Source organism: Dendropsophus ebraccatus, chromosome 6 (assembly GCF_027789765.1).
Source record: "Dendropsophus ebraccatus isolate aDenEbr1 chromosome 6, aDenEbr1.pat, whole genome shotgun sequence".
Lineage (NCBI taxonomy): Eukaryota > Metazoa > Chordata > Amphibia > Anura > Hylidae > Dendropsophus > Dendropsophus ebraccatus.
The window spans coordinates 79,574,844-79,599,104 of NC_091459.1; the positions used below are offsets into that span (position 1 = coordinate 79,574,844).

The 24,261-nt window shown below is 40.9% G+C and overlaps 1 protein-coding gene across 4 annotated transcripts in view; it reads left to right on the forward strand.

Annotated features, from left to right (window-relative positions):
• ZBBX (zinc finger B-box domain containing) overlaps positions 1–24,261 on the forward strand; it is a 167,313-nt gene that overhangs the window by 110,819 nt on the left and 32,233 nt on the right. For 3 of the 4 annotated variants that reach the window (XM_069973831.1, XM_069973833.1, XM_069973834.1), the window contains 3 exons: positions 11,216–11,322; positions 13,522–13,628; positions 16,702–16,864. In XM_069973831.1, coding sequence (XP_069829932.1) covers positions 11,216–11,322; positions 13,522–13,628; positions 16,702–16,864 — 377 coding nt within the window. The remainder of the gene's footprint in view (positions 1–11,215; positions 11,323–13,521; positions 13,629–16,701; positions 16,865–24,261) is intronic. The other variant, XM_069973832.1, reaches the window with a different exon arrangement.

Sequence of the window (24,261 nt, forward strand, 5' to 3'; positions counted from 1 at the left end):
TAAGACCTTTAGGGTAACGTGTATTCAGATACAAGATCCAGTAGGCTTCTCTTTTTCTTAGAATCTGTACCCAGTCACCTCCTCGTGACGGTTTATTAACCCTTTCTAAGGCACAGATAGAGAGGCCCATTGTGTCCCCTCCATGACATTCCCTAAAATGTCTGGACAATCCTGAAACCGATTTATTGGTGCCGAACCCACTGTGTACACGAATGTCAGCTATATGTTCGCTGATCCGTGTTTTTAACATCCTTTTGGTTGACCCAACATATTGTAGCTTGCATAGTGTGCATTCTGCCACATAGATGACATAAGTGCTAGCACAGTTAATAAAAGATTTGATATTGAATAGGTGTCCCGTACTATATGAAGTTACTGAAAGTTGTTTTTTATTTGTAAATTTACAAAGGGGGCATCTTTGTCCTCCACATTTGTAGAAACCCGTTGTGGTCAACCAATTCGTGTTATTTCTGGGGGCATTTATGGTGTTAAGATCACTAGGGGAAAGTATATTTCCCAAGGTTTTGCCCCTTCTTGCCACACATCTCACTCCTGTAGTGAGTAGTTTTTCACATTTAGAATCTTGAAAGAGCATGGGGACATATTTTTTTATGATGTTGCTTATTTGTCCAAATTGAGGACTGTAAGTTGTTGAAAATGTGAGTTGGTTGTCCCTAGATATAGGGACACCATTCACATTTTGATCATTGTTAGTTGTGTTGGTCCTCCGCGTTTCCCTATCCTCCAAGTGGTATGATCTACTATGTGATTCAGCCACCCGTCGTGCTCTTTCAATGATTGGGGTATTATATCCCCTCCTTCTAAGTCTGCCGGTGAGTTCCTTGGCCGCTTTCTCATAGTTGGCATCTGTGGAGCAATTTCTACGAGTTCTAATGAACTCTCCCACCGGCAGATTTCTAGTGACATGGCTGGGGTGACTACTACTTGCCTGTAGAACACCATTGCCAGATGTAGGCTTTCTATATAGGCAAGTAGAGATCTGTCCATTGTTCAGACACAGTTTTAGATCCAGAAACGCAATAGATTTTGCATCAAACTGGTGAGTAAATTTTAAATTAAAAGTGTTGCCGTTACAGTTGTTTACCCCTTTCTTTTCCCTTTTGTATGTTAACCACATTATACTAATGCGGAATCCTAAAGATACGGCAGCTACATCATGCTTTGGAATTTATTTTGCAGGTTACTTTACCGTTATATTCTTGCTCAAAATATGAATACACTTTATGCATATGTTATATCTGACTTATATTTGTGATAGATAAATTGTTCTCCTTGTTCCCCTTCCCATCCCACCCACTTCTTGTTTTCTGTATTCCCATCCCACCTTCCCTTATTTACCCTGTTTTCAAAAATATGAAAATAAAATTATTTTTGAATGCAAAAAAGGAAAAGTTACACTACATTGTCCATGATTTGGTATGGATTTGCCCTAAAAAACTACGAACTGGTAAGGTAAATCCTTCATTAGTTCCCAGATAAGTATTGTAAAAGTTTTATAGTCTCTAAATTGATGTTAGTACAGACCTGATGCCCTCACTATCTCTGGAGCAGATTCTTTAGATGTTGACATGTGACATAAATCCTTGGGACAGATTCAGTCCTGTGTTAAGTGTGTCAAAGACTGTCATGAATTTGTATTCTCCGACTCTCCGGTCTCTTTGGGATTTGAAATTGCCTTTTAATGTAACAACTTGTATATCTTCTTTGTTGTGTTCTCTGCTACAAAAATGTTTAGTCGCAGGTAAATGTGTCATATTTGTCTTTTATCACAATGCTCTGTTCCTGTGGAGAATCTTAATAGGACACTTACCATGAACTTTATTAATGTATGTACTCTGGTTTTTGGCTCTAAAATTGTAGTTATGTCTTTAAAGTGTCACTGTCATTATAACTTTAAATATCTAAATCAACAGTAGATGTGATATAAAGCAAGTTTGCAATTTAAATTTTTTTTTTTTTTTTAGTTATCATGAAAAACACAGCACTTCCTGTTTTCTCAGAAAACAGGAAGTCCAGTCTATATAAGGCTATCTGAGCGCTTTCCGAGAAAAGGCAGTCATGTGATTGACAGACACATTGAGCCGTGACTCTCTGTACTGGCTGGGATTCCTTTTTCAAACCCTTTTTTTTTTCAACCAGCACATCTCAGAAAATCTGCTTTCACAAGACTGGACCTAGATTTCTGGTAAGTTCAGCTTTGTTTTACAGCATGATAACAACAAAAAAAAAATGAATGTAAATTGCAAACTTGCTTTATATCACATCTACTGTTGATTTAGATTTAGGAAGTTATAAGGACAGTGACACTTTAACCCCTTAGCGTCCCATGACGTACGTCATAGCGGCGCAAGGGGAGTTCAGAGAGGGGTCCCGCTCTCAACGGCCCCACTCCTGGCTGCTATGTGCAGCCGGGGAGCAGCTCTATTAGCCGACGCGGGTCCCGGGGCTGCACCGGCTAATTAAGCATCTAAATGCAGCTGTCAAACCTGACAGCTGAATTTAAATGCTGTGCTCTCGGTCTCCCTGGTGTCTAGTGGGACGGATCTCCGTTCTTCCAATCTATTCCATTCTTCTGGCCGGGCCTTGGCATCGCAATGACTCTGATCACGGCTCGGCAATACATTGCTCTGGCCTGCAGCAGGCCAAAGCAATGTATCACTGATCTAATGAATCAATTCTGTGTATATACACAGCCTTGATCTCTATGAGAGATCAGTGCGGTGTATATAGAAGTCCCCCAGGGGGGCTTCTAGGTAAAGTAAAAGAAAAAGTAAAAAAAAAAATTATTAATAAAAAATCCCCTCCCCTAATTAAAGTCCAAATCACCCCCTTTTCCCATTTTATAAATATAAATAAACAAACAAACAAACGCATTTGGTATTGCCGCGTGCTTAATTGCCCGAAATATTAAGTTATCTCATTCCTGATCTCGCACGGTAAATGGTGTAAGCGCCAAAAAATTCCAAAGTGCAAAATTGCATTTTTTTGGTTGCATTAAATCCAGAAATAATTTAATAAAAAATGATCATAAAGTCGCATATATGCAAACAAGGTACTGATAGAAAGTACAAATCATGACGCAAAAAATGACACCTCACACAGCCCCATAGACCAAAAAATAAAAGCGCTATAAGCCTGGGAATAGAGCAATTTTAAACACATTTTTTTAAAGGTTTTAATTTTTTAAAAGCCGTCAAATAAAATAAAAGTCATACTTGTTGCATACCGTTGTAATCGTACTGATGTGAGGAACATAGATACCATGTCAGTTTTACCATAGGGCCAACAGCGTAAGCACGAAACACCCTGAAATGAAAATAAATTCCCTTTTTCGCAGCATATTTTATGGGAAAAAAGTCTGTCATTGCAAAGTACTATTGGTGTTGCAAAAAATAAAGGCTCATGTGGGTCTCTAGGTGAAAAAATGCAAGCGCTATGGCCTAAATATAAAGTGAAAAAAGCAAAAGCACAGAAACAAAAATTGGCTTTACCTACCACATCTGGTGGACGTTTGTTCGAGCATCTACTACTCTATCGTATCGTATATAAGTGTGTGTGAATTATCCACCAAAGCATTGTTTGCAGCCTGTATTAATGTATATTTCACCTCTGGTATTCAGTAGCCATTATGCAGTATGCTGTCCTGCCTTATACAATGATATAATCGCATCAGATGCAGAATGGATTGAGTCATAGCAGCGAGTCAGTTAATCCTCACTTGAACTCTGTGTGACTTGAATGTTATTATACGTGCCTTACATGTATTATAATTATTTGTGCCCTTTCTGTCGCATGGCTAGAGTAAGATGGGGTGTTTGGTTGTATTCTCGTGCCATCTAACGTTGTGACTGTAATTGGATAAGAGCACTCACTTACCTGTTGGCCTGAATTAGTATTTGGCTGTGAGGTGCAGTGATTAAACTGAAAGGCTATAACATTTTTATTTATTTATTTTCAGTTTTCAGATTGCACATTTATTTCAAGTTTGCTGCCAAAGCACTACATGTATTCATTCATATGTACTAATTTAGCCTCAGGATTTTTGTTAGTTTCTGAATAAATACATTTTTTGAACAGTTGGTTCAGGGCATTTCCTAATAAGTCGTGCATACTGAAAGAGCTGTTAGAACCTTGGACAAGTCAATTGAATTTCTTGTCAAACCTTTCAGAGTCTTTGATTTACATTTTGCATCTAATTCCACTATAGAGAGGATGATTATATTTTCCCAATTTAGGGTGCATTAATTGAGCATCTGTCTGTGAGAAAGCTTCCTGGAAATAACAAGAAATGCAGAAGGCTAACTCTCTACATGTTATAAATAAAGTCACAACAAAAATGTTTGTATTATAGTTCCCCGCAACCCCCATGTTATACAGAAATCGCGTATGGTATTCATAGACTTCTAAAAGAGTCCAAATGCCTCCGAGTTTATTTAATCTCTGAACCAAGCAAATATTGCTCCTTTAGGGTGGGTTCACACGTACCGTATCCGCAGCAGATTTTACACTGCGAGTTGCAGTGAAATCCGCAGCGGATACCTGCCAATTCTCTTCAATGGGATGACATACTCGCACAGGATTGTCATCCTGCTGCGAGTTTTTCAAAGTCAGCGCTCCGAACCCCCTGCGGCCTGGGAACATACTTTACCGGGTTCATGCTCCGGCTTGCTTCTGGGGCTCTTGGTGTCTCCCAGCGTTCAGCCAATCAGAGTGCTGCAGATACAGTACGTGTGAACCTTGCCTTAATCCAGATGGGTACTGTGCTTTTAGTATGCAGCTCACTGAACTTAACCCCTTAGTGACCGCCGATACGGCTTTTTACGGCGGTCACTAAGGGTCCTTATTCTGCTGCCATCAGCTTTTTACGGCAGAGAATAAGGCTGCGGGGCCGGGACGGCCCCCACCCCATCCCCCCGGCTACCGGAGGTGGCTGAGGGGTTGGGGCAGTGTGTGGGGTCCGTCCCGCCCCCCCCCTAACCGACGATCGCCGCTATTAACGTTATAGCGGGGGCCGTCGGTAAAGGGGATTACCGGTGCTGCCGCCGCCTTTCATCTCCCCCCGCCGTGAATCTACGGCGGGGGGAGATGAAATAAGTGTCCCCCAGACCTCAGATCAGCCCCCCCTAGTAGGGCGATCACTAACCCCCCTCCCCCGGCGGCCATCATTTCCAAGATGGCCGCCGCCATCGCTGTGAACCGACTAATGTCTGTTCACAGCGATGGAAAAGTTAAAATGAATGAAAGCCCCATGCTCTCCGCCACCGGAGAGTTGCCACGTTGCCCGTATCCACTCCAGATTGTCTGTAAGCACTGCAGGTTGCCCGTAACCACCCCATGTTGTCCGTAACCACCCCAGATTGTCTGTAAGCACTGCAGGTTGCCCGTAACCATCCCAGATTGTCTGTAAACACAGCAGGTTGCCCGTAACCAGCCCCTTGTTGCCCGTAACCAGCCCACGTTGCCCGTAACCAGCCCACGTTGCCCGTAACCAGCCCACGTTGCCTGTAACCACCCCACGTTGCCGTAACCACAGCAGGTTGCCCGTGACCACCCCACGTTGCCCATAACCACCCCACGTTGCCCGTAACCACCCCACCTTGCCCGTAACAACCCCACGTTGCCTGTAACCACCCCAGGTTGCCGTAACCACCTCTAGATTACCCGTAACCACCCCAGGCTGTCCGTAACCACCCCACATTACCTGTAATCTCATTTTTTTTAATTTTATTTTAGTAACTGCGCTATTCTAATAACCATTGCTAGCTGCGGTTTTGCTCCTGTAAATTGGCGCTCCTTCCCTTCTGAGCCCTGCTGTTTGCCCATACAGTGGTTTATGCCCACATATGGGGTACCGATGTACTCGGGAGAACCTGCGTTACAGATTTTGGGGTACGTTTTCTCTCCTGTTCCTTGTCAAATTGAGAAATTTCAAACTAAACCGACATATTATTGGAAAAATTCGAGTTTTTCATTTTTACTGGCCAATTTTGAATACTTTCCTCTAATACCTGTGGGGTAAAAATGGTCACCACACCCCAAGATGAATTCTTTGAGGGGTGCACTTTCCAAAATGGGGTGACTTTTGGGGGGAATCTATTCTGCTGACACTACAGGGGCTCTGCAAACGCACCTGGCGCTCAGAAACTTCTTCAGAAAAATCTGCACTGAAAATGCTAATTGGCGCTCCTTCCCTTCTGAGCCCGGCTGTGTGCCCATATAGGGGTTTATGCCCACATATGGGGTACCGTTCTACTCAGGAGAACCTGCTTTACATATATTGGGGTGACATTTCTCTCCTGTTCCTCGTGAAATTTAGAAATTTCAAACTTAAGGAACATATTATTGGAAAAATTCGAGTTTTTCATTTTTACTGTCTACTTTTGAATACTTTCCTCTAATACATGTGGAGTTAAAAAGCTCACCACACCCCAAAATGAATTCTTTGAGGGGTGCACTTTCCAAAATGGAGTGACTTATTGGGAGATTTTACTCTGCGGACACTACAGGGGCTCTGCAAACGCACCTGGCGCTCGGAAACTTCTTCAGCAAAATCTGCATTGAATAAGCTAATTGGCGCTCCTTTCCTTCTGAGCCCTCTTGTGTGCCCATGCAGTGGTTTATGCCCACATATGAGGTACCTTTTCACTTAGGAGAACCTGCGTTACAAATTTTGGGGTACTGTTTTCCTCTTGTTTTTCATAAAATTGAGAAATTTCAAACTAAAAGAACATAATATTGGAAAAATTCGAGTTTTTCATTTTTACTGTCTTCTTTTGAATACTTTCCTGTAATACCTGTGGGGTCAAAATGGTCACCACACACCAAGATGAATTCTTTGAGGGGTGCACTTTCCAAAATGGGGTGACTTATGGGGGGTTTTCTCTCTGCTGACACTACAGGGGCACTGCAAACGCACCTGGCGCTCAGAAACTTCTTCAGCAAAATTTGCATTGGAAAAGCTAATTGGCGCTCCCTTCCTTCTGAGCCCTGCTGTGTGCCCATACAGTGGTTTACGCCCACATATGGGGTACCGTTGTACTCAAGAGAACCTGCATTACAAATTTTGGGGTGCTTTTTCTCTCATGTTCCTTTTGAAAATGAGAAACTTTAATCTAAACGTATATATTATTGGAAAATTTAAATTTTCCATTTTTTTACTGCCTAATTGTGAATACTTTCCTCCAGCCCCTGTAGGGTTAAAATGCTCATTATACCCCTAGATTAATTCTTTAAGGTGTGTAGTTTCCAAAATGGGGTCACTTATGGGGGTTTTCAGGATACCAGACTTCTAAATCCATTTAAAAAAAGAACTGGTCCCTAAAAAAATCTTTTTTGGAAACTTTCACAAAAATGTGATAATTTAGTGATAAATTTCTAAGCCCCATAACACCCTAAAAAAGTAAAATATGTTTACCAAATTATGCCAGAATAAAGAAGACATATTGGTAATGTGACTTAGTAACTAATTTATGTGCTACAACTTTCTTTTTTTAGAAGCAGAGAATTTTAAAGTTCATAAAATGCAATTTTTTTTTATTTTTAATGATATTTTGATGTTTTTCACAAAAAACACACAAAGTAGTGACCAAATTTTGCCACTAACATAAAGTGCCATATGTGACGAAAAAACAGTCTCAGAATCGCTAGCATACGTTAAAGCATCACTGAGCTATAAAAGCATAAAGTGAGACAGGTCAGATTTTGAAAAATTAGCCTGGTCATTAAGGCCCAAACTAGCTGCAGCACGAAGGGGTTAAAGCGACATGTACCCACAATCTGCCCCCCCCCCCCCCAAAACACTTGTACTGTTGGATAGCTGCTTTTAATCCAAGATCTGGTCCGTTTGGCAAGTGATGCATTTATTGTCCTGAAAATCAACTTTAAACTTGCAGCTCTGTTTCAAATTGGCCTGGCCTAGAATGTCTGTGCCCTAGGCTTGTGATGCCCCTCCATCTCTTCTCCCTGCCCTCTTCACCATTAGCCATGCCCTAGGTAGGATTTCTCCTATTTATCACTTGTCTGAACACGGCACATGTGCTGGATCATAAAGACACCTGTGATGTGTTCAGACGTGATGAATTGGAGAAATCCTGCCTGGGGTAACTCCTAATGGTGAAGAGGCAGGGGAGATGGGATGGAGAGGCAGTGCAGGCCTAGGGCACTGATACTCAAGGCCATGCCAATATGACATAGGGCTGCAAGATTAAAAGTTTTTTTTAGAAAAATAACTGCATCAACTGCTAAACGGACCCCAGGAAAGATTTTGAACTAAAAGCACCTATCCGAAGGTACGAGTGGTTTGGGGGGTCAGATTGTAGGTACAGATTCACTTTAATTATGGTGCAGTCAGTGGCATAGTTTAGGTTGACAGCACCCAGGGCAAGGCAGGATACCCCCCCCCCCCTCCCCAACTCAGCCTGTAAATGTTAGTGAGCAGTTAGCTCTTTATATGTTATAAAGACTATAGAACACTATAAGAGCTTATGCACCTATTAGTATTGTGGCTCCGTGTGACCTCCAAGTTTTACAGAGCTGTAATAAGGTACTTCTATAATTCCCTTCTGTACTTCCATACACCTATGATTTCCCAAACCCCATCTCTAAGCCAAAGAAATACTGCTCTTTTAAGAGCACCAGTTGGGTGCATGTCTATTGAACTGTGCTTTGATTTTGCAGCTCACATAGGAAAGAGAAGCGTGTCTAGGTGTTGGGGATAATTGCCTATTAGCCAGGAGCCTATGTTGTATAAATATATTTATGCTTTAGGAAGGCACTGTAAGTATTTATTTGCCCATTGAATTTCTGGTGCAATACAGATGACACTATATGGATGTAACTGTGCAAGCTTAGTGGTATGTAACCACGGTAGATTCCACACTCTTGATTGATAAAGTTGCATGTAATGGCGGACATGGTGGAATACTAAACGTGTGAAGCCAGTGTATAAATATTGAAGTGCAAATCTTTTTGATTTGTTGAAAAGTAGATCCCGCACACTCGTAGGTTGCCAAAACTGGCTTCCCAACTAGCCAAAAAAGTGCTTGATTGGTAATTAAAGGGGAATTCCGGATAAGAAAAACTTATTTTCTATTTTATATAGATGTGTCTATACAATGTATTACTGTATCTGTGCGGTTCTGCCACACTGGTAGCTGATAGAAATCCAGGAAGTGAAAAATATGGCCTCTGTGTGGATCCAGATTGTCTCCTGCTCCTTCTGCTATCCCCCCTTAGGAGACAAATCTTCCATGCCTCTGTCTCACATTGTGTGTGTTTGCTGATGATGCAAACAGTGGGCAGGGCGTGATCTCACAGGAGGCTTGGCTGGATCCCCCAATCCCCTGAGTGATCCACCATCTCTGAATGGCCAGAAGCAGGTGCAGCACTAATTTTACTGATTGTGATGGGTGGGGGTCTGTGATGATCAGCTGAGGGAAAGCATTGCATTCTGGGAACTGCTGCACCAGGAAGGACAGAAACACAATACAGAACAACCCCCCCCCCCCCCCCCCCCCCCCCAAACAAGTGAGTTTTTGGTATTTTCAAAACTAGGATAGACAGGTAAGTAATGCTATATGTTTCTGCAGTTTCATGTTTCACGTTTGAAGTTTCATTTTTTTAACTTCTACCTGGAGTTCCCCTTTAAATCTGGTGCCTGGACAGTTGCAATCTGCATCAGACAATTCTGGGAAATGTATGGACCAGTGTTCCATCTAAACTGTGTACTCTGGAAAGGAAAAATGTTAAAATGATATGCTAGTAAGGTTCACAGGCCCAGTGGCAGTACCTGCCACGCAGTTTGAAGTTGTTAGCCCTATCAGTGGTATGAGCAGTGGTATGAGCATTATCCTACTTAAAAATGCCATTTGGAACCCCTGCCATAAGAGGATGGCCTACACATATTGCTGAGCTGTTAGTGTCCCTTGTATTACTACTAGAGTCCGCTGTTATATGCGATGGCTCCCCAGATGATAACACCAGCAAATGGGGCAGTGTGTTCATCAATAGCAAAGGATTGAAGCACTCACCATAAGGCCTCCAAACTTGTCAGATCCAAAACGGAACCTCAGTTCATCACTAAAGACGATACAGTTCCAGTCCATAACAGTCCAGGTTTCTTGTTCATGAAACCACTGCAAATGAAGGTGGCAGTGGTTGGTTATCAATGGTGGGATGCGTAATGGGTGCTGTGACACCCATGCTTCTCCTTCTGTAATCTTAAGTGGTTGGAAATTGTCCTATTTAGCAAAAAGGGTGTGTAATATGGGTGCCTGTGTCTGAATAGTAGACAAGTGAACTGAGGGTGCTGCTTGTTCTGGTTGGCAGATCAAACAAGGCTCTTAACTGTGGTCTGTCTGGCCCACCCAGTGAATGTTCACCATGTGTGCATGCCCTCCCGTGACCACTGCTCCTAGCACATCCTAATAACCTTGTCGGAACAGCCTAAATGGCAATTAGTTAAAATGACCATCCTGCTTCTCTTGGTCCAGTGAAGTGGATGCAACATTTGTTTGTTCTGTAATTTCAACAGAAACTGCAATAGAGGGCCTGACCTTAGCCTAACCTATCGATTTTCAAGCTTGCACATTGAATAAAATCTGTCAGCTGTAATTCAGGTTTCAAACTGCTGACACTGTATGTATGTAGTGACAGTGAACTGCCAGGACCTGCCAGACTCACAGTGAGATTTACGCCGCGAGTCGGTAGGTGTGAAGGCACCCTAAGAGTGAGTTTGTAGATGTACAGGTATGCTTTAAAGGGATAAAAAAAATTTTGATGCTCCTCTACAAAAACCACACCACACCTGTCCTCACACCTATGTAGTATTACAACTCAGTTCTATTCACTTTAATGGAACTGAGCTGCATTACTACGCACAAACTGAGGACGAGTGGTGGTATTTGTAAAAGAAAGCAGTTATGTTTTTCTACACCTCTAATCCCTTTGGATCATGCAGTTCAATTTTACTGGAAACAAATGAGGAAATTAAGAAAGCTTCATACTATTTTTTGGGGGAACATTTTTTGTTTGATATGATGTCTGTGTTATAGAATATACAGTCTGGTGAAGAGGACACCTAGTTAGAAAGGTAAAACATTGGTTTTGTTCCTTGGTGTAAATCTCAACTGACTTATAATTTATATATTTTTTTAAATCTTTCATAACCCGAAATAAAATTACCATTCTCTGCCAGACTATCCCCCAAGTCTTCAAAGCAAGTACATGGAAAGCAGCACAATGGTCCTCTAAGGTCAACTCACTGTGTAAAAGAAGATGTTATAAAGTCTACCTGTCTAAAAGGTATGTTTTGCTGAGCCATTATACTGTAAGTAGATGTACTGTGAACTTACTTTCAGCAATAGAAGAAATAAAATGTCTTTCCTTTCCCAGAACCATTCATGTGTACCACCAAACTTCTTATTGAATGTAATGATCATTTCTTGCTCTACATACGATATAAAGCCTAGTTGTTTCGGTGAATAATTGGCCACCCTACTTCTCCTGTAAAGTTTCCTGGGAACAGTTAAATGAAATCACTCTCTGTTCTTTTTCTTGGAGAGGAAATGAGCTTATCATTTCATTGCAGATTTGTAATTCATGTACAGTATAATGAGCCATGTGTGCCAATGGGAATTGTTCTAACACAGAGTCTAACATTGGGCTACTTTCTTCTCCCTGTAGCAGCATATATTCTTTACAATGTGGGCCTCGTAAAAATATTCATAGTCAAAAAGTGGCCTTATTGGCCATTGCAACCAGAGGCAAAGTTTCATTGTTCCCAGGGTAGGTTAGAAAATCATTATTTGCTAGGAGAAACAATTCTTTCTTTTTACTATGACAGTTTTTATAAAAAGGAAACCCACACAAATACAGGGAGAAAAACACCCAGTGAAATCTGTGGAGAGTGTTTACAGTACAGATGCATCTGTCAGGTAGCTGTCTGTCATCTGTACTTTTTTACTACTTCACCCAAATTGCCTCCATATTTCAAAGGGTCTATCTTATGTAACTCTGTTTTCTTTCTAATAGACAGATCAGTATAAGACGCCTTCACACATTCTTTTCCGTCCCTCGAAGTGTCAAAATAATGCCTTTTTGGTCTGTGTAGTTTTTTCATTTACTGATCTTGTGTTTTAAGGACTCTTTAAGAACATAACAAACATTTGAAATCTAAAAATACACAAAAATGAAAAGCGAGCATGTGCAAAGTCTCAAAACCTTGAATCTGAACCTGCTGGGTTGAACTCGCCCCAAGTTTGTTGTACTAGGAGCACAGCACCCAAGTTAACTTCTTCTGGGGTCTAATGCTAGGATGCATCCCACAGTCCTCTCAGAAGCTGGATCACAGAACAAATGGACCATTTACCAGCATAGACTCAAGGAACAGATGAATCAATAGGTATACTTGTTGGTAATTTTATTGAAGGTAGCAACACAGGAACAACTTGTTTCAGCTGTGCCATCTGCCTGTGCACTTTCCTGATCATTTTCTTCCGCACCCGAAACATGTTGTTCCAACAAGTATACCTACTGATTTATCTGTCCCTTGGGTCTGCTCTGGGCAACATAATGATCACATGCTCTTCCGTAAAACTTAGTATGATGAAGCACTGCACAGAAGGAGGTCAAGGGGGCGGGCCTTTAGAGGTACACATGATAGAGCAGAAGTACAATAATATTACTGCAGTAAGTTCTATACTGACTTCTTTCATATTTTTTTTTTTGAAAGCTGAGAGGGCAGCTAACCTCTTTAGTCAATTTGGCCGCATTGCAGTCATCCTGTGGCCCTGACATGTGAACTCAGATCTGGAATACTGATACAGTATTGATCATGTACAAATGATCCATAATGTCTCAATATTGCAGGTCTGGATAATGCACATAAAGCTGAATTAAACTGTAGCCACTGATCATAGCTGCAGCTAACACTACAGGTAACTATTACCAAAAGGTAACTACATGTTATTTTTTATATGGCAACCACACATATATTGTCTTTTAGATCTGCTTTATTTTTATAAATTGGATTAGCACGTACAGTGCAGCTATTTAATGTCACACAGCCCAGTTGAATTTCTTCCCTTCATGCTGTTTGTTGTGTCAGTGATAAGTGTAAATGAAAGAAAGCATGGGAAATAAACATTAAGTTTGGGAAAGTGTTTGGATTTTACAATTACTCAGACATTCTTCTATAATACTGCAATTAGGGCAATTACTGGAGCACTCATGCAGACCGCTCCCTCTCCTCTGGATCTGCCAATGTTCTGAACCAGAAAATACAAGCACTTGCTACATTTCTAGCCAAGGTGTAAACCGTTCTACATGTTCATTGTATCACAAATTCCAGAATCCTGCACCTCTGCTCAGAGCTGAATGGTTTTTATCCTGGGCATACAGGATCTCATGATAGACTGTGCTGTTTTCTGAAGACAACACAAGTGTGGCAGGACAATTAAGCACTTGACAGCCATGTATACTCTTTTAATGCATTCAATACAGATCATCCTCTTACAGCATCTCATTCACAAGACAGCAAATCAATGAAGTACAAAAGCTTTAAGGACAGCCGGAGCTTGGATACAGCTTTAATGGTAAACGTGCCCCAGGTAAAATTATATAACATCTTTTCACTCTGTTTCATCTGATATTTGTTATAAACACTGTGCTTGTAGTAAAATGCTTTGTAAAAGAATTAGAGACGTGTCTGTTTTATGGTTTTGCAGGTCTCCGGTACAGTGCTTGTTAAAGGAGCAATTCAAGCGTAACTAAGCACTAAAACACAGTTTTGTACATTACATCATCGCACCTTTGTAAATGAAAAATGGGTGTTATAGATTGACTTAGACAATGTTAGTTAACAGAGTCCCCTAATATTTCCAGACTGTCTCTCAAATTTTAATATGGTAGAGAGAAAGATATTGAGGAAAGTAAAACTAATGGTGGGTTTACATACACGGCCTACACCCCCCACCCCCCGTTCAACTTTTAGGTTGGGAAAAAGCTCCTGACACATACATTAAACAGAGGCTTAAAGAGGACCTATCATCTCCTGAGAAACTGCATAAATTAAAGGGGTTATCCAGCACTTTTTATATGTTGCAGCCCTTAACTAAAACATTACAAACATTGTATTCTGGCCTCTCCACAATCTTCCGATGTTCTCCTGCTGTGTCTCCCATTCCCCCACTGATCACACCCACAGCCCAACACCCAACAAACTTGTCTCGGCAGTGACAGTCCGCTCAGCCAATCACTGGCAGTGGTGCTGTCCCATCCCGTGATTGGCTGAACAGGTTGTCACTGCCTAGACGGGTTGAGCACTTCTATCCATTCACTGCAGCAATGGGATCTCAGTAGCTAGATGCTGTGGCATGTCAGAAATTGGATGAAAGTTTGCGGTTTAAATGGTTTTACCTACAGGTTGGTAGCTATTATACAGATGAAAATAATGTGATTTTTCTGTCGTAAAATTCAAGAAAAGTAAAATATGATTGATGCGGTGAAATGTAATATTTCTGGATAGGCTTTGTTCACACCACAATCTATTATTCCATTTAACAGCCTTTGACTGTATTTTAAAACAGATACAGATAAATTGAAAAGGATCTGCATTTGTTTCATTCGTTGTGTAATTGACTCCAGCTGTTAAAAGAAAAAAAGGATCCAAGCAGACTAGATTATCATTCTTTTCAGTATAATTGTATGAGAGCCAGAATTTCCATTAGCCCATGCCTATAAGTTGGCTGATGGTGTGTTTACACAGAGAGATTTATCTGACAGACTTTTGAAGCCAAAGCAAGGAACAGACTATAAACAGGGAACAGGTCATACATGAAAGACTGAGATTTCTTTTCTTCTTGCATCCATTCCTGGCTTTGGCTTGAAAAATCTGTCAAATAACCTCTTTGTGTAAACACACCATAAGTTGGGAAAGGCACCTACTCCTCAGTCAGGGACAGATCACTTATATACCATACATGCAGTGTAGTGCTAAATATATTTGAGGTATTATTTGATTTTTGGTCAAAAGTAAACACGCAAGTCCCCTCAAAGGTATTCATTTCCCTAGAATCTCTAAACTAAGGGCTGTATTACACAGCACAATGACTAGTGTAAGCGAGCACCAATCTGCTAGATCGAAGCTCACCTACTGAGCCAATTAAGGGCTGCAGGTATATTGTTAGCGATGTCCTTTCAGTCTTTGTCTTAAAATTGCGAAACAATAAATTTTTATGCATACCTGTCCACGCACCCTGGTGTCCTTCTGGCTTCTGCCTGCTCCCCGCTGGCTTTTCTGAGCGGGTCTCTGAAGTAGCAGGCTGATCAGCCAATCAGTGGCCAGGGTTGGACACTGGTTTTAAGAACAGCAGGAAGCCTGGACAAGTAAGTATAAAGTGTAATATTTTCTTTTGACACTCCTCAGCCGTCTGCCGCGCATCACTATTGCATGTAGCCATGTGCGGCACATGATTTTTAAACAAGTTTAAATGGCTACGATCAGCTGATGATCGTTTCTTCGGCTGATCATTGTCTTTGTCACTTGAGGCGATAATCTGCCGAATTGGCAGTGTAGTAGGACCCTAAGATTAAAAACAAAGTCATAAAGCCTCTGAAATCTGTGGGAAGCTAAAAGAAATGTTCAGAAATATGCTATGCAAAGTTTCTGCATGAAGCACATAAGGTGCAATGTTTTTCTGGTTACACACTGTTACACACCTAATGGTTACAATGATGGGTAATGACAACATTAAAAGGCTCAGTTTATATGCAATATGTAGCTAAATATTCATTGGTATTATCAGGGGATTATCTGATATGTTGTAAGAATCTACTGCTGAATGCATACAACTCATTAGCTATACTGACACTATTTTGTTACATAAAGAGATAGCAGGATTATCTTTGCCTAGTTTATCCAAGTGTTATTCCAGAGTACATGTGACTGAAGTAAAATTCTGAAATATTGTCATATTCTCTATGGCTAAAGCTTTTCATTTCTAACAAGTGCCGTTATCATCTCTGAACGGTGGCACGACTATCCATGAGAGTCTGTGACAAGGAAATCAGCTGCAGCACCATAGAGGCATTCATATTCATATAGTATCATGCCAAGTATTGCTAGAATCTTACATCCTCTTATATACTTATGACAGTGTAAAAATAAGAATCCAAAATGCGTGCTGAGAATAATATGGTGACCTTAATTTCTTCATCTGCGAGCTCCATTTTTATTATGTCCCACTTGTAGGGAAATTCCATGTAGACATTAAGTGCTACTATCATGTAAGTGTTTTGTCAAAGGGTGGCAAGCATTGCTCTGTGTGACCTCCATTACATATTATTCCTGTGCCAAGAGACACACCGGTTTGGAGAGAGATGAGAAATGTTACACACTCAGCTGGTTAAATGCTGCAGGGGATTGTGAGAATGTCTTATCTTGAATGCTATATCAAAAACCTATATCTCTTTATCTTGTTGTCTTAAAAAAACATCATTAGCCGGCAGCGGTATGTGATGGTTGGATAAATAATTTCTACGGCATAAATATCTGTGACAGTAACAGGCCAGGAACTGTGTTTCTTCCTCTGGTTTCATTGATTCTTACAGAGCTAAAACAAATATTTCTTTTAAAAAAAATTAATAAAGGAAGAAAAATCTTGTCACTTTGCTGTACCTTAGGAGCTGCCAAGCGCTGTCCTCAGACAACCAAACCAGATATCAGAATATCAAGGCTTAAAAGGTTTTTTCATGCTAGATATTGACCCTGTTGAGGTGAAGGCCGAATGTTACCGACCACAGACCGCTGATTCTACTGGAGTCATTGAGAAGGTCACTTATACAGGTATGATTTTTTTATTCCTTGCAGGCTCAATGGTCAAATCTTAATTAAATTGCTAATGAGTATGGTGCGTATTGCAATTTGCAACTAATGCATATCATATCCGTCATGTACGAACATGGCCATTGAGCACCTAAGCATTGGTGCTTTAGGCTATGTTCACACAACGTATGAGACCGGTGGCTCCGTGACCCGGCCGGGTCATGGAACGGCCAGTCTCTGAAAAGATCATCCCGGCCAGTCTCTGAAAAGATCATCCCGGCCAGTACTGCAGTATCGTCCGGATGATCTTTCGCGCCGCAGTGTTCTGATGCGGGCGCATCAGAAAAGATACGTTGTGTTAACATAGCCTGATACTGGAAAAAGAAAAGCAAAAATATAGGAAAAAAAACTTAAAACTTTTATGATACAGACAAGATCTAAAAGGCATATAGAGTAAAGGAATTTTCAGAGTTCTGGAAAGAAAAAACAATAAATCTCCCACTGCTGTAGGCCTCACCTGGTTTACTTGGTTGCAGCAATAATGTTGCCATATACAGTACCCGTGTGACTGCTACAACCAATCACTCGCCTCAGAGGTAATCAGCATAAGACCACTGTGGCCAGTTATTGGCTATGGCAATCATGTGAGTATAAAGGAAATACTTTATATATTTTGAAATAGATAGATATTGTGGAAATGCTATATGCACATTCAGTGCAACTGCATTGGGATCCTGTATGCTTTACTCCCTTAAATATTTAAGTGTTTTAGCTAGACCACATGTGAGGAATAGAGCTCATTCCCATCACTGTTACCCTCCAACGATTGCAAAACTACAGTTCCTATCATGTCATGAGAGCCAAAGTCTTTGGCTGTCCAGGCATGATGGGAATTGTATTATTGCCACAGCTGAAAGGCATCTAGCCTTATACCAGGGGTGGGAATACTTTGCACTGCGCCTGAGGCTCCAATAGCTTCCGTTGCAGAGTCTGAATAATGCATGCAGCAGTTTGTATGTTCTGTTACTCTCCTGTAAAGTAGCTTCCGACGCACCCGCTCTTCCTGCCTCTCTGCCCACAGGGACGCCAGGGCACACGTGTTCAGGCCCAGGGGCACCCCACTGCTCCATGGCCCTGCATCCTGTCTTCCCAGCTGGTGTGCTTGTCCCCACCTCCTAGAGGGACTCTGACAGATTTAAAGGAACAGTACGTTCCTAATTGGTCATGTGCTTCTAACACCTCCCTATAAATCCCAGCCTGCCCTGACCCTAGAGTTGGAGCCTCTGCATGCTTCCCGTAAAGTGTGTGGTCCTAGCCCTCCCGTGATTCCTGTCACTGGTTTTAACTATCTGTGGTTCCTGTCTGTGAATGCTATACCGGTTCCATCCCTGAGTCTTGCTGTGTTCCAGCCTGTCTGCCTACTAGAGATGATCGAACAAGGCCGGGGGTTAGGTTCGTACGAGCCCGAATCATCGGCATTTGACTCCCGCTGCCTTCCCGTTCCGTGGGAAAGGTGGAGACAAATGCCGATGGCTCTGGTTCGTACGAACCTGAACCTCGGCCCTGTTTGATTATCTCTACTGCCTACATGTCTCCAGCTGCACCTTGCTCACCGTCACTAGCAAGCCAAGCCAGGAGTAGTGACCTGGGGGTTGCCTGCCACAGCATGTCCACCCTGCCTCATGGTGGGCACTAGTGAAGACCAGTGGCCCCTTAGACTCCGCTCCCTGGTGCAACTTACGTCATCACTAGTGGTGGTACAGCGAATCTATGGCTCCAGTCATTACAATCCTAAAACTAAGTACAAGGACTAACTGATAATTACACAGGTAGCCATATTAGAAATCAGCATCTGGAATGTATTTGCAATGTGGCATTCAGGATGCCTTCACCCACACTTTTTGTCTGCCGTTTTTCAGGCCAAAAAAATAACACCAATGCAGCGCATAGCTTTTTTTTTTTTTTCACACATTAGCATTTTTTCTAGCATTTTTTTTCATAGCATTTTTGACTTTGTGGTTTAGGCATTTTTGTGTGCTGAACTTTTTTCCTCTGGCATCACATGACCTAGCTGCTGAATAACAAAAGGTGACAAAGACTCCAGAGAAAGAAAAATGGCAACCAGAACAATCCCATTGAAGTCTATGGGAGATAAAATTAGATTTGCTGAAAAAAGCACCACACTCTTAGCATGCTGCATTTTGAAAAAAACTGCCAAAAGGCCTCAAAAACACCAGAAGAAAGAGAAAAATGCCACCTCAAAAAAAATGCCATAGGTGTAAGGCATATTCATTAACATAGACACAACAGTTAAAACACCATGGAGTTTTTATTGGCGTTTTTCTCAGGATTTTAAGGCAGTGTGAAGCCAGCCTCATACACACAGTTTTGAACTGACCTTTGATGTTTTTTAACTGTTGCATCTATGTAAATGAATTTCAATGCATATTTGTAGCTGAATGAAACAAAGATAATATGGGTTTTAATTAAATTAAATTAAATGTTTGCTTTTATCACTTAAATTCCTGTTTAGAATTAAGCATTCTGGTCTACACTTAATTGCCCTAATCATATACTCTAGTCTAAAAATCTGCTACCCTACTCTGTGTACAACAGAGACTTAAAGAGGAAAAAAAAATAGCTGCAGAAGTATATAGCATTGCTTACCTGTCTAACCCAGTTTTGAAACTACCAAAAATCCATTTTTTTGATGGTCCTTGTTTTGTATTGTGTGGCTGTACTTCCTGGTTGAGCAGTTTTACCTAGTACTACAGGTTCCAGAATGCATTGCTTTCCCTGCTGTTCATCACAGTCCTCCACCCTGCCCATTACCCGCCCAAATCTGTTGCAGAACATCTAGGCTGTGTTCACACATTGCAGTTTCATTGTGTTACTGAATTAATTGCAGTACTTCATCATTTCATATTATCTTACATGGGATTTACTGTTTTTATGCCTTGTTTTTTGTCCAGGTGGGATTGGCAATGCCGTCTCTGATCCTCCGTGCCATTTAGCATCATTTAATTTTGTTACTGCATCACTTTTGTGAAGACACTTCAGTACTGCAATGAAACTCCGACATGTGTGAACATAGCCCTAATTTCACTGCAGACTTTTGCACAATCAGTGAAGTTGCAGCAGCTGCTTCTGGCTGGTCAGAGATGGTGAATCACTCAGGGGATTTGGGGGATCCAGCCAAGCCTCCTGGGACATCACACCCTGCCCCCTGTCTGCATGATCAGCCTGTGCTCAGAAAACACACACAATGTGAGACAGAAGCATGTAATCTTTGTCTCCTAAGGTGGGAGCAGGAGACAATGTGGATTGTCATAGAAATCCAGGAAGTGAAGAAAACTGGCCTCTATCAGCTACCAGTATGGCAGAACCGTACAGATACGGTAATACATTATATAGACACATCTATATAATTTTTTATGTACTTTTAATAGAAAACAGGTTTTCCTCATGTGGAGTTCCCCTTTAGCCAGTTAGGCACAGTTACGTATCTCTTGAGGTTTTTTTTTTTTCAATGTTTGGACATGCTCACATGGCAAATCTGTTATGTGTGAAGATAAAAACCTTGCTATAGAGTACCTAAGGACCGGTGCTTCATCCTGAAACAAAAATGCTATAAACCTATAATTAAGACAAAAGGCAAAAAAAAACTTTAATGCCTACGATCTACTGTTATATCTTGATGGCAATATATATGAGTATACACAGTGAGGGACTGCTTTTAACCACAGCTGAAACCCTTTGTTAACACCTGAAATCAGAGGTAACTCCAAACCCAACCCCAAGATCCTGCAGTAGAAAAGCAAGCAACTCAGAACTAGTTGTGCATTTATCTACTAGAGTTGCTTGAGTTGAGATTCCTCAATCATCATGTTCTACAGGTAAAACCACTGATCTTTCCAGACAGTATGTGTAAAGTCAGCACTTCTCTCCCGTACTGTATGTACTACAGAGCTTGTTTAGAATAAAGCTTCAGGCCTGCTCTTTCACATGGTGGTGTCGGCATACATACTTTTTTTATTAGATGAACCAGATGTGAGCAGTTATGTAAGAGTAAAAAATGATTTATTATTAGTCGGCTGTATTTTTATTGAGCAGTTAGCTGGCATTTGCTTCCACGCAGTTCTGAACCTACACGCTGAGCACAAACAAAAACAAAAGCTCAGCGAATTAGCCCAAAATGCATCTAGTAGGTGGAAAGATTAAGATTTCCAAAACCATTATTTATTTTTCGTGCACATCTTTCTGCCTCATGAAAGGTTTACTTAGCAAAACAGCTTAGCCCATTCTTTTTATCCTCGTTTTAAGTAGAAGTAAAATGCATGGTATTATTGTGGCTTCTTGATTTTTATGCTTCTCATCTCCTTGACACTTGTGCTAACTCATTTTTCATTCCTACACTTTTACACGGATGATACAAGATATGATAAATCAATCCTCTTTGCAGATGTGAAATAGAAACATCAACGGTAAAAAAAAAAAAAGCAACAGGAAAAGACAATGTGCCAAAGCCAAACTAAAGCGATAATAAAACAACAACAATAATCATAAAAATGAATGATTTTCTCCCATTTCTTCCTTTGGCTAAAATGTGGTAATTAGATCTCAAACAAGCAGCATGGGATACGGTTCCTTCAAAGTAACAAACAGAAAACCTTTCATTCCTGTAAGAAAAATAAATAAAGAATCCCAGGAAGTCTCCTTTCTGATATAGTAAAAATATTATAATGAGTGCTTTATGGGCACCGCTGTACCAATTACCCAGCTTGTTCTTGTGTTCGCTGAATGCCAGACTTTTAGTTCACTTATTATCGGAGCATAAAACTGAAAGCACTGCCTCATACAATTTTAATTGTGATGTGACTTTAACATTTAGTTTATTAATGTTAATGTGGATCCAGCTTCCAGTTTCTAAATCATATATTTATACCTTGTGTCCAGGAATCCATTCCACTAGCCTTTTATTTCCTTCCTTTTTAATTAAAAGCAGGATTTAGTTGTGTCTTTGCTGTTATATCAACTCTGCTTTATTTTCAGCAAATGTAATTCCAAAAATAGCGCTAGGGCCTATATCAATGATAGGTTACAGACAGACCAAGATAAGCTGAATACATCTCAGCCTTGGTGTTCTTTATAGTGATTATGAGAACAGCCTAAGTGTAAACTAAATAGAAATTGTGGTGTCCTATAAAGGAATGGTTTAAATCACATGAGCTATATCTTCAGGAATACCAAAACTTTTTTAGTCTTTTTTCATCTATGTTAACATTCCTCCATCCAGATCCCTAAACTAAGGGTTATTTATTTATGACCGAATTGCTGTATTCTCTTGTGTAATACACAGTACCTTTATGGGACACATTCTAGGACAACCAGGTGGTTTATGGTGTAATATGTGGTCTTTACATGACATTAACCCCCCCCCATCAGTCAGTACATTGACGTCCTGATGCAGGAGGGGCGGTTCAGAGGGGGGCTGCGTGGCGACCCCACTCTGAACCGCCGTGATCCTGGGTGCTATCTGTAGCCCGGGACCGCAGCTATTAGCTGGAATGGTCTGATCGCCACACCCGCTAATTATACATTTAAATGCAACCTTCTAATTACCAGGCCGGGACGCAGATGGAACTTCGGCAGACCAGAGTAAATCAGCAATGATCTAATCGATCATTGCTGTATTAAGTATACTGCAGTGATCTCTATGGGATATCGCTGCAGTAATAATAAAAGTCCCCCAGGGGGACTAAAAGTTAAAGTATACAGTGAAAAAAAAAGTGTTTTTGGTTTTGGTATCGCCGCGTGCGTAATTGCCCAAACTATTAAATTATCTCATTCCTGATCTCGCACGGTAAATAGCGTAAGCATAAAAATCCACAAAGTTGTCACATCAAATCCCAAAAAATTGTAATAAAAATTGATCAAAAAGTCGTATATACGCAATCAAAGTACAGATAGAAAGTGCAGATCATGGCGCAAAAATTACACCTCACACAGCCCCATAGACCAAAGGATAAAAGCAATTTTAAACATTTAATTTTTGAAAAAGGTTTTAATTTTTTAAAAGCAGTCAGATGAAATAAAAGATATATAAATTACATATCGTTGTAATCAAAATGATTTGAAGAACATACAGTATATAACATGTCAGTTTTACTATAGAATGAGTGGCATAAACACAAAACTCCCCAAAATTAAAACAAATTCCTTTTTTTTCAATTTCACTGCACAAATATTTTTTTCCTGGCTTCACAGCATACTTTATGGAAAATTTAAGTCTGCCACTGTAAAGTACAATTTGTGGCGCCAATAATAAGGGCTTATTTGGGTCTGTAGGTAAAAACATGCAAGCGCTATGGCCTTTAAACACGAGAAGGAAAAAACAAAAACCCAAAAGTGAAAATTAGTCCGATCCTGAAGGGCTTAAAGAAAACTTGTCTCAATGAAAATTCAGTCCACTTTGCGGACACCATGTTTAAGAGCAAAAAGTGCTGAGCGGATTGATATATAGTGCTGTTAGAAAACATTAGGAGCAAGTAGTAATGTATTTATTTACAGTATACAGTACTTATGCTTGTTCTGGATTTAGGAATCCAGTGGTCAGTCCTTATAAGTGATTGGTAGCTATTTTTTTTTACACTTTTACAAGGAAGACCGTGAATCACTAAATAGAACCTCCTTAGGATCCCCTAACACAGTTGAGGTTTAAATTACCATGTTACTGTAGTGGTTCAGTCTGTTGTGAGCTCAGCCAGTGATTGTATTTGTTGTGATGCCAGTGCTAGTCCAGCACACAGGTGTGATGTTGATACCTGCTTTGTTGTGTATGGCTGGCTGTATTCCCCAAAATGGTCGGTAACTGTTCGGGTTGTTGTGGGTCCCTTGGGCTCTTGTCACAGCAAACTGGCGTAGTAACTAACCCACCCAGATTGTCAGTACCTCCACCCACAGAAGGAGGGAAAATAACCCAAGGTGTACGGTGGTGTGTGTATAAGTGCAGGTGCGAGTAGAGATAGAGTCCCGTGTGTTACTATTAGTGATGAGCGAGTACTAAAATGCTCAGGTGCTCGTTACTCGAGATGAATATCTCCCGATACTCGAATACTCCTTTCGAGTAACGAACCCCATTGAAGTCAATGGGAGACTCAAGCATTTTTCCAGGGGACCCAAGTTCGGTAGAGGGAAGGTCGTGTAAAAACCTGTCAACCTCAGAAAATGATGGAAACACCACGGAAATGGACAAGAAACAGCAGGGGAGCATGTATGCATGCCTCTGAGGCTGCCTAATGGCACCATTATGCCTAATTCTGTGCAACAGCCTGGTTAAAACAGAGGTAGGCATATGGACCACCCAAAAACTCAGCCTGATACAGCATGACAGTGAGAACACAGGGAACCATTAAAAC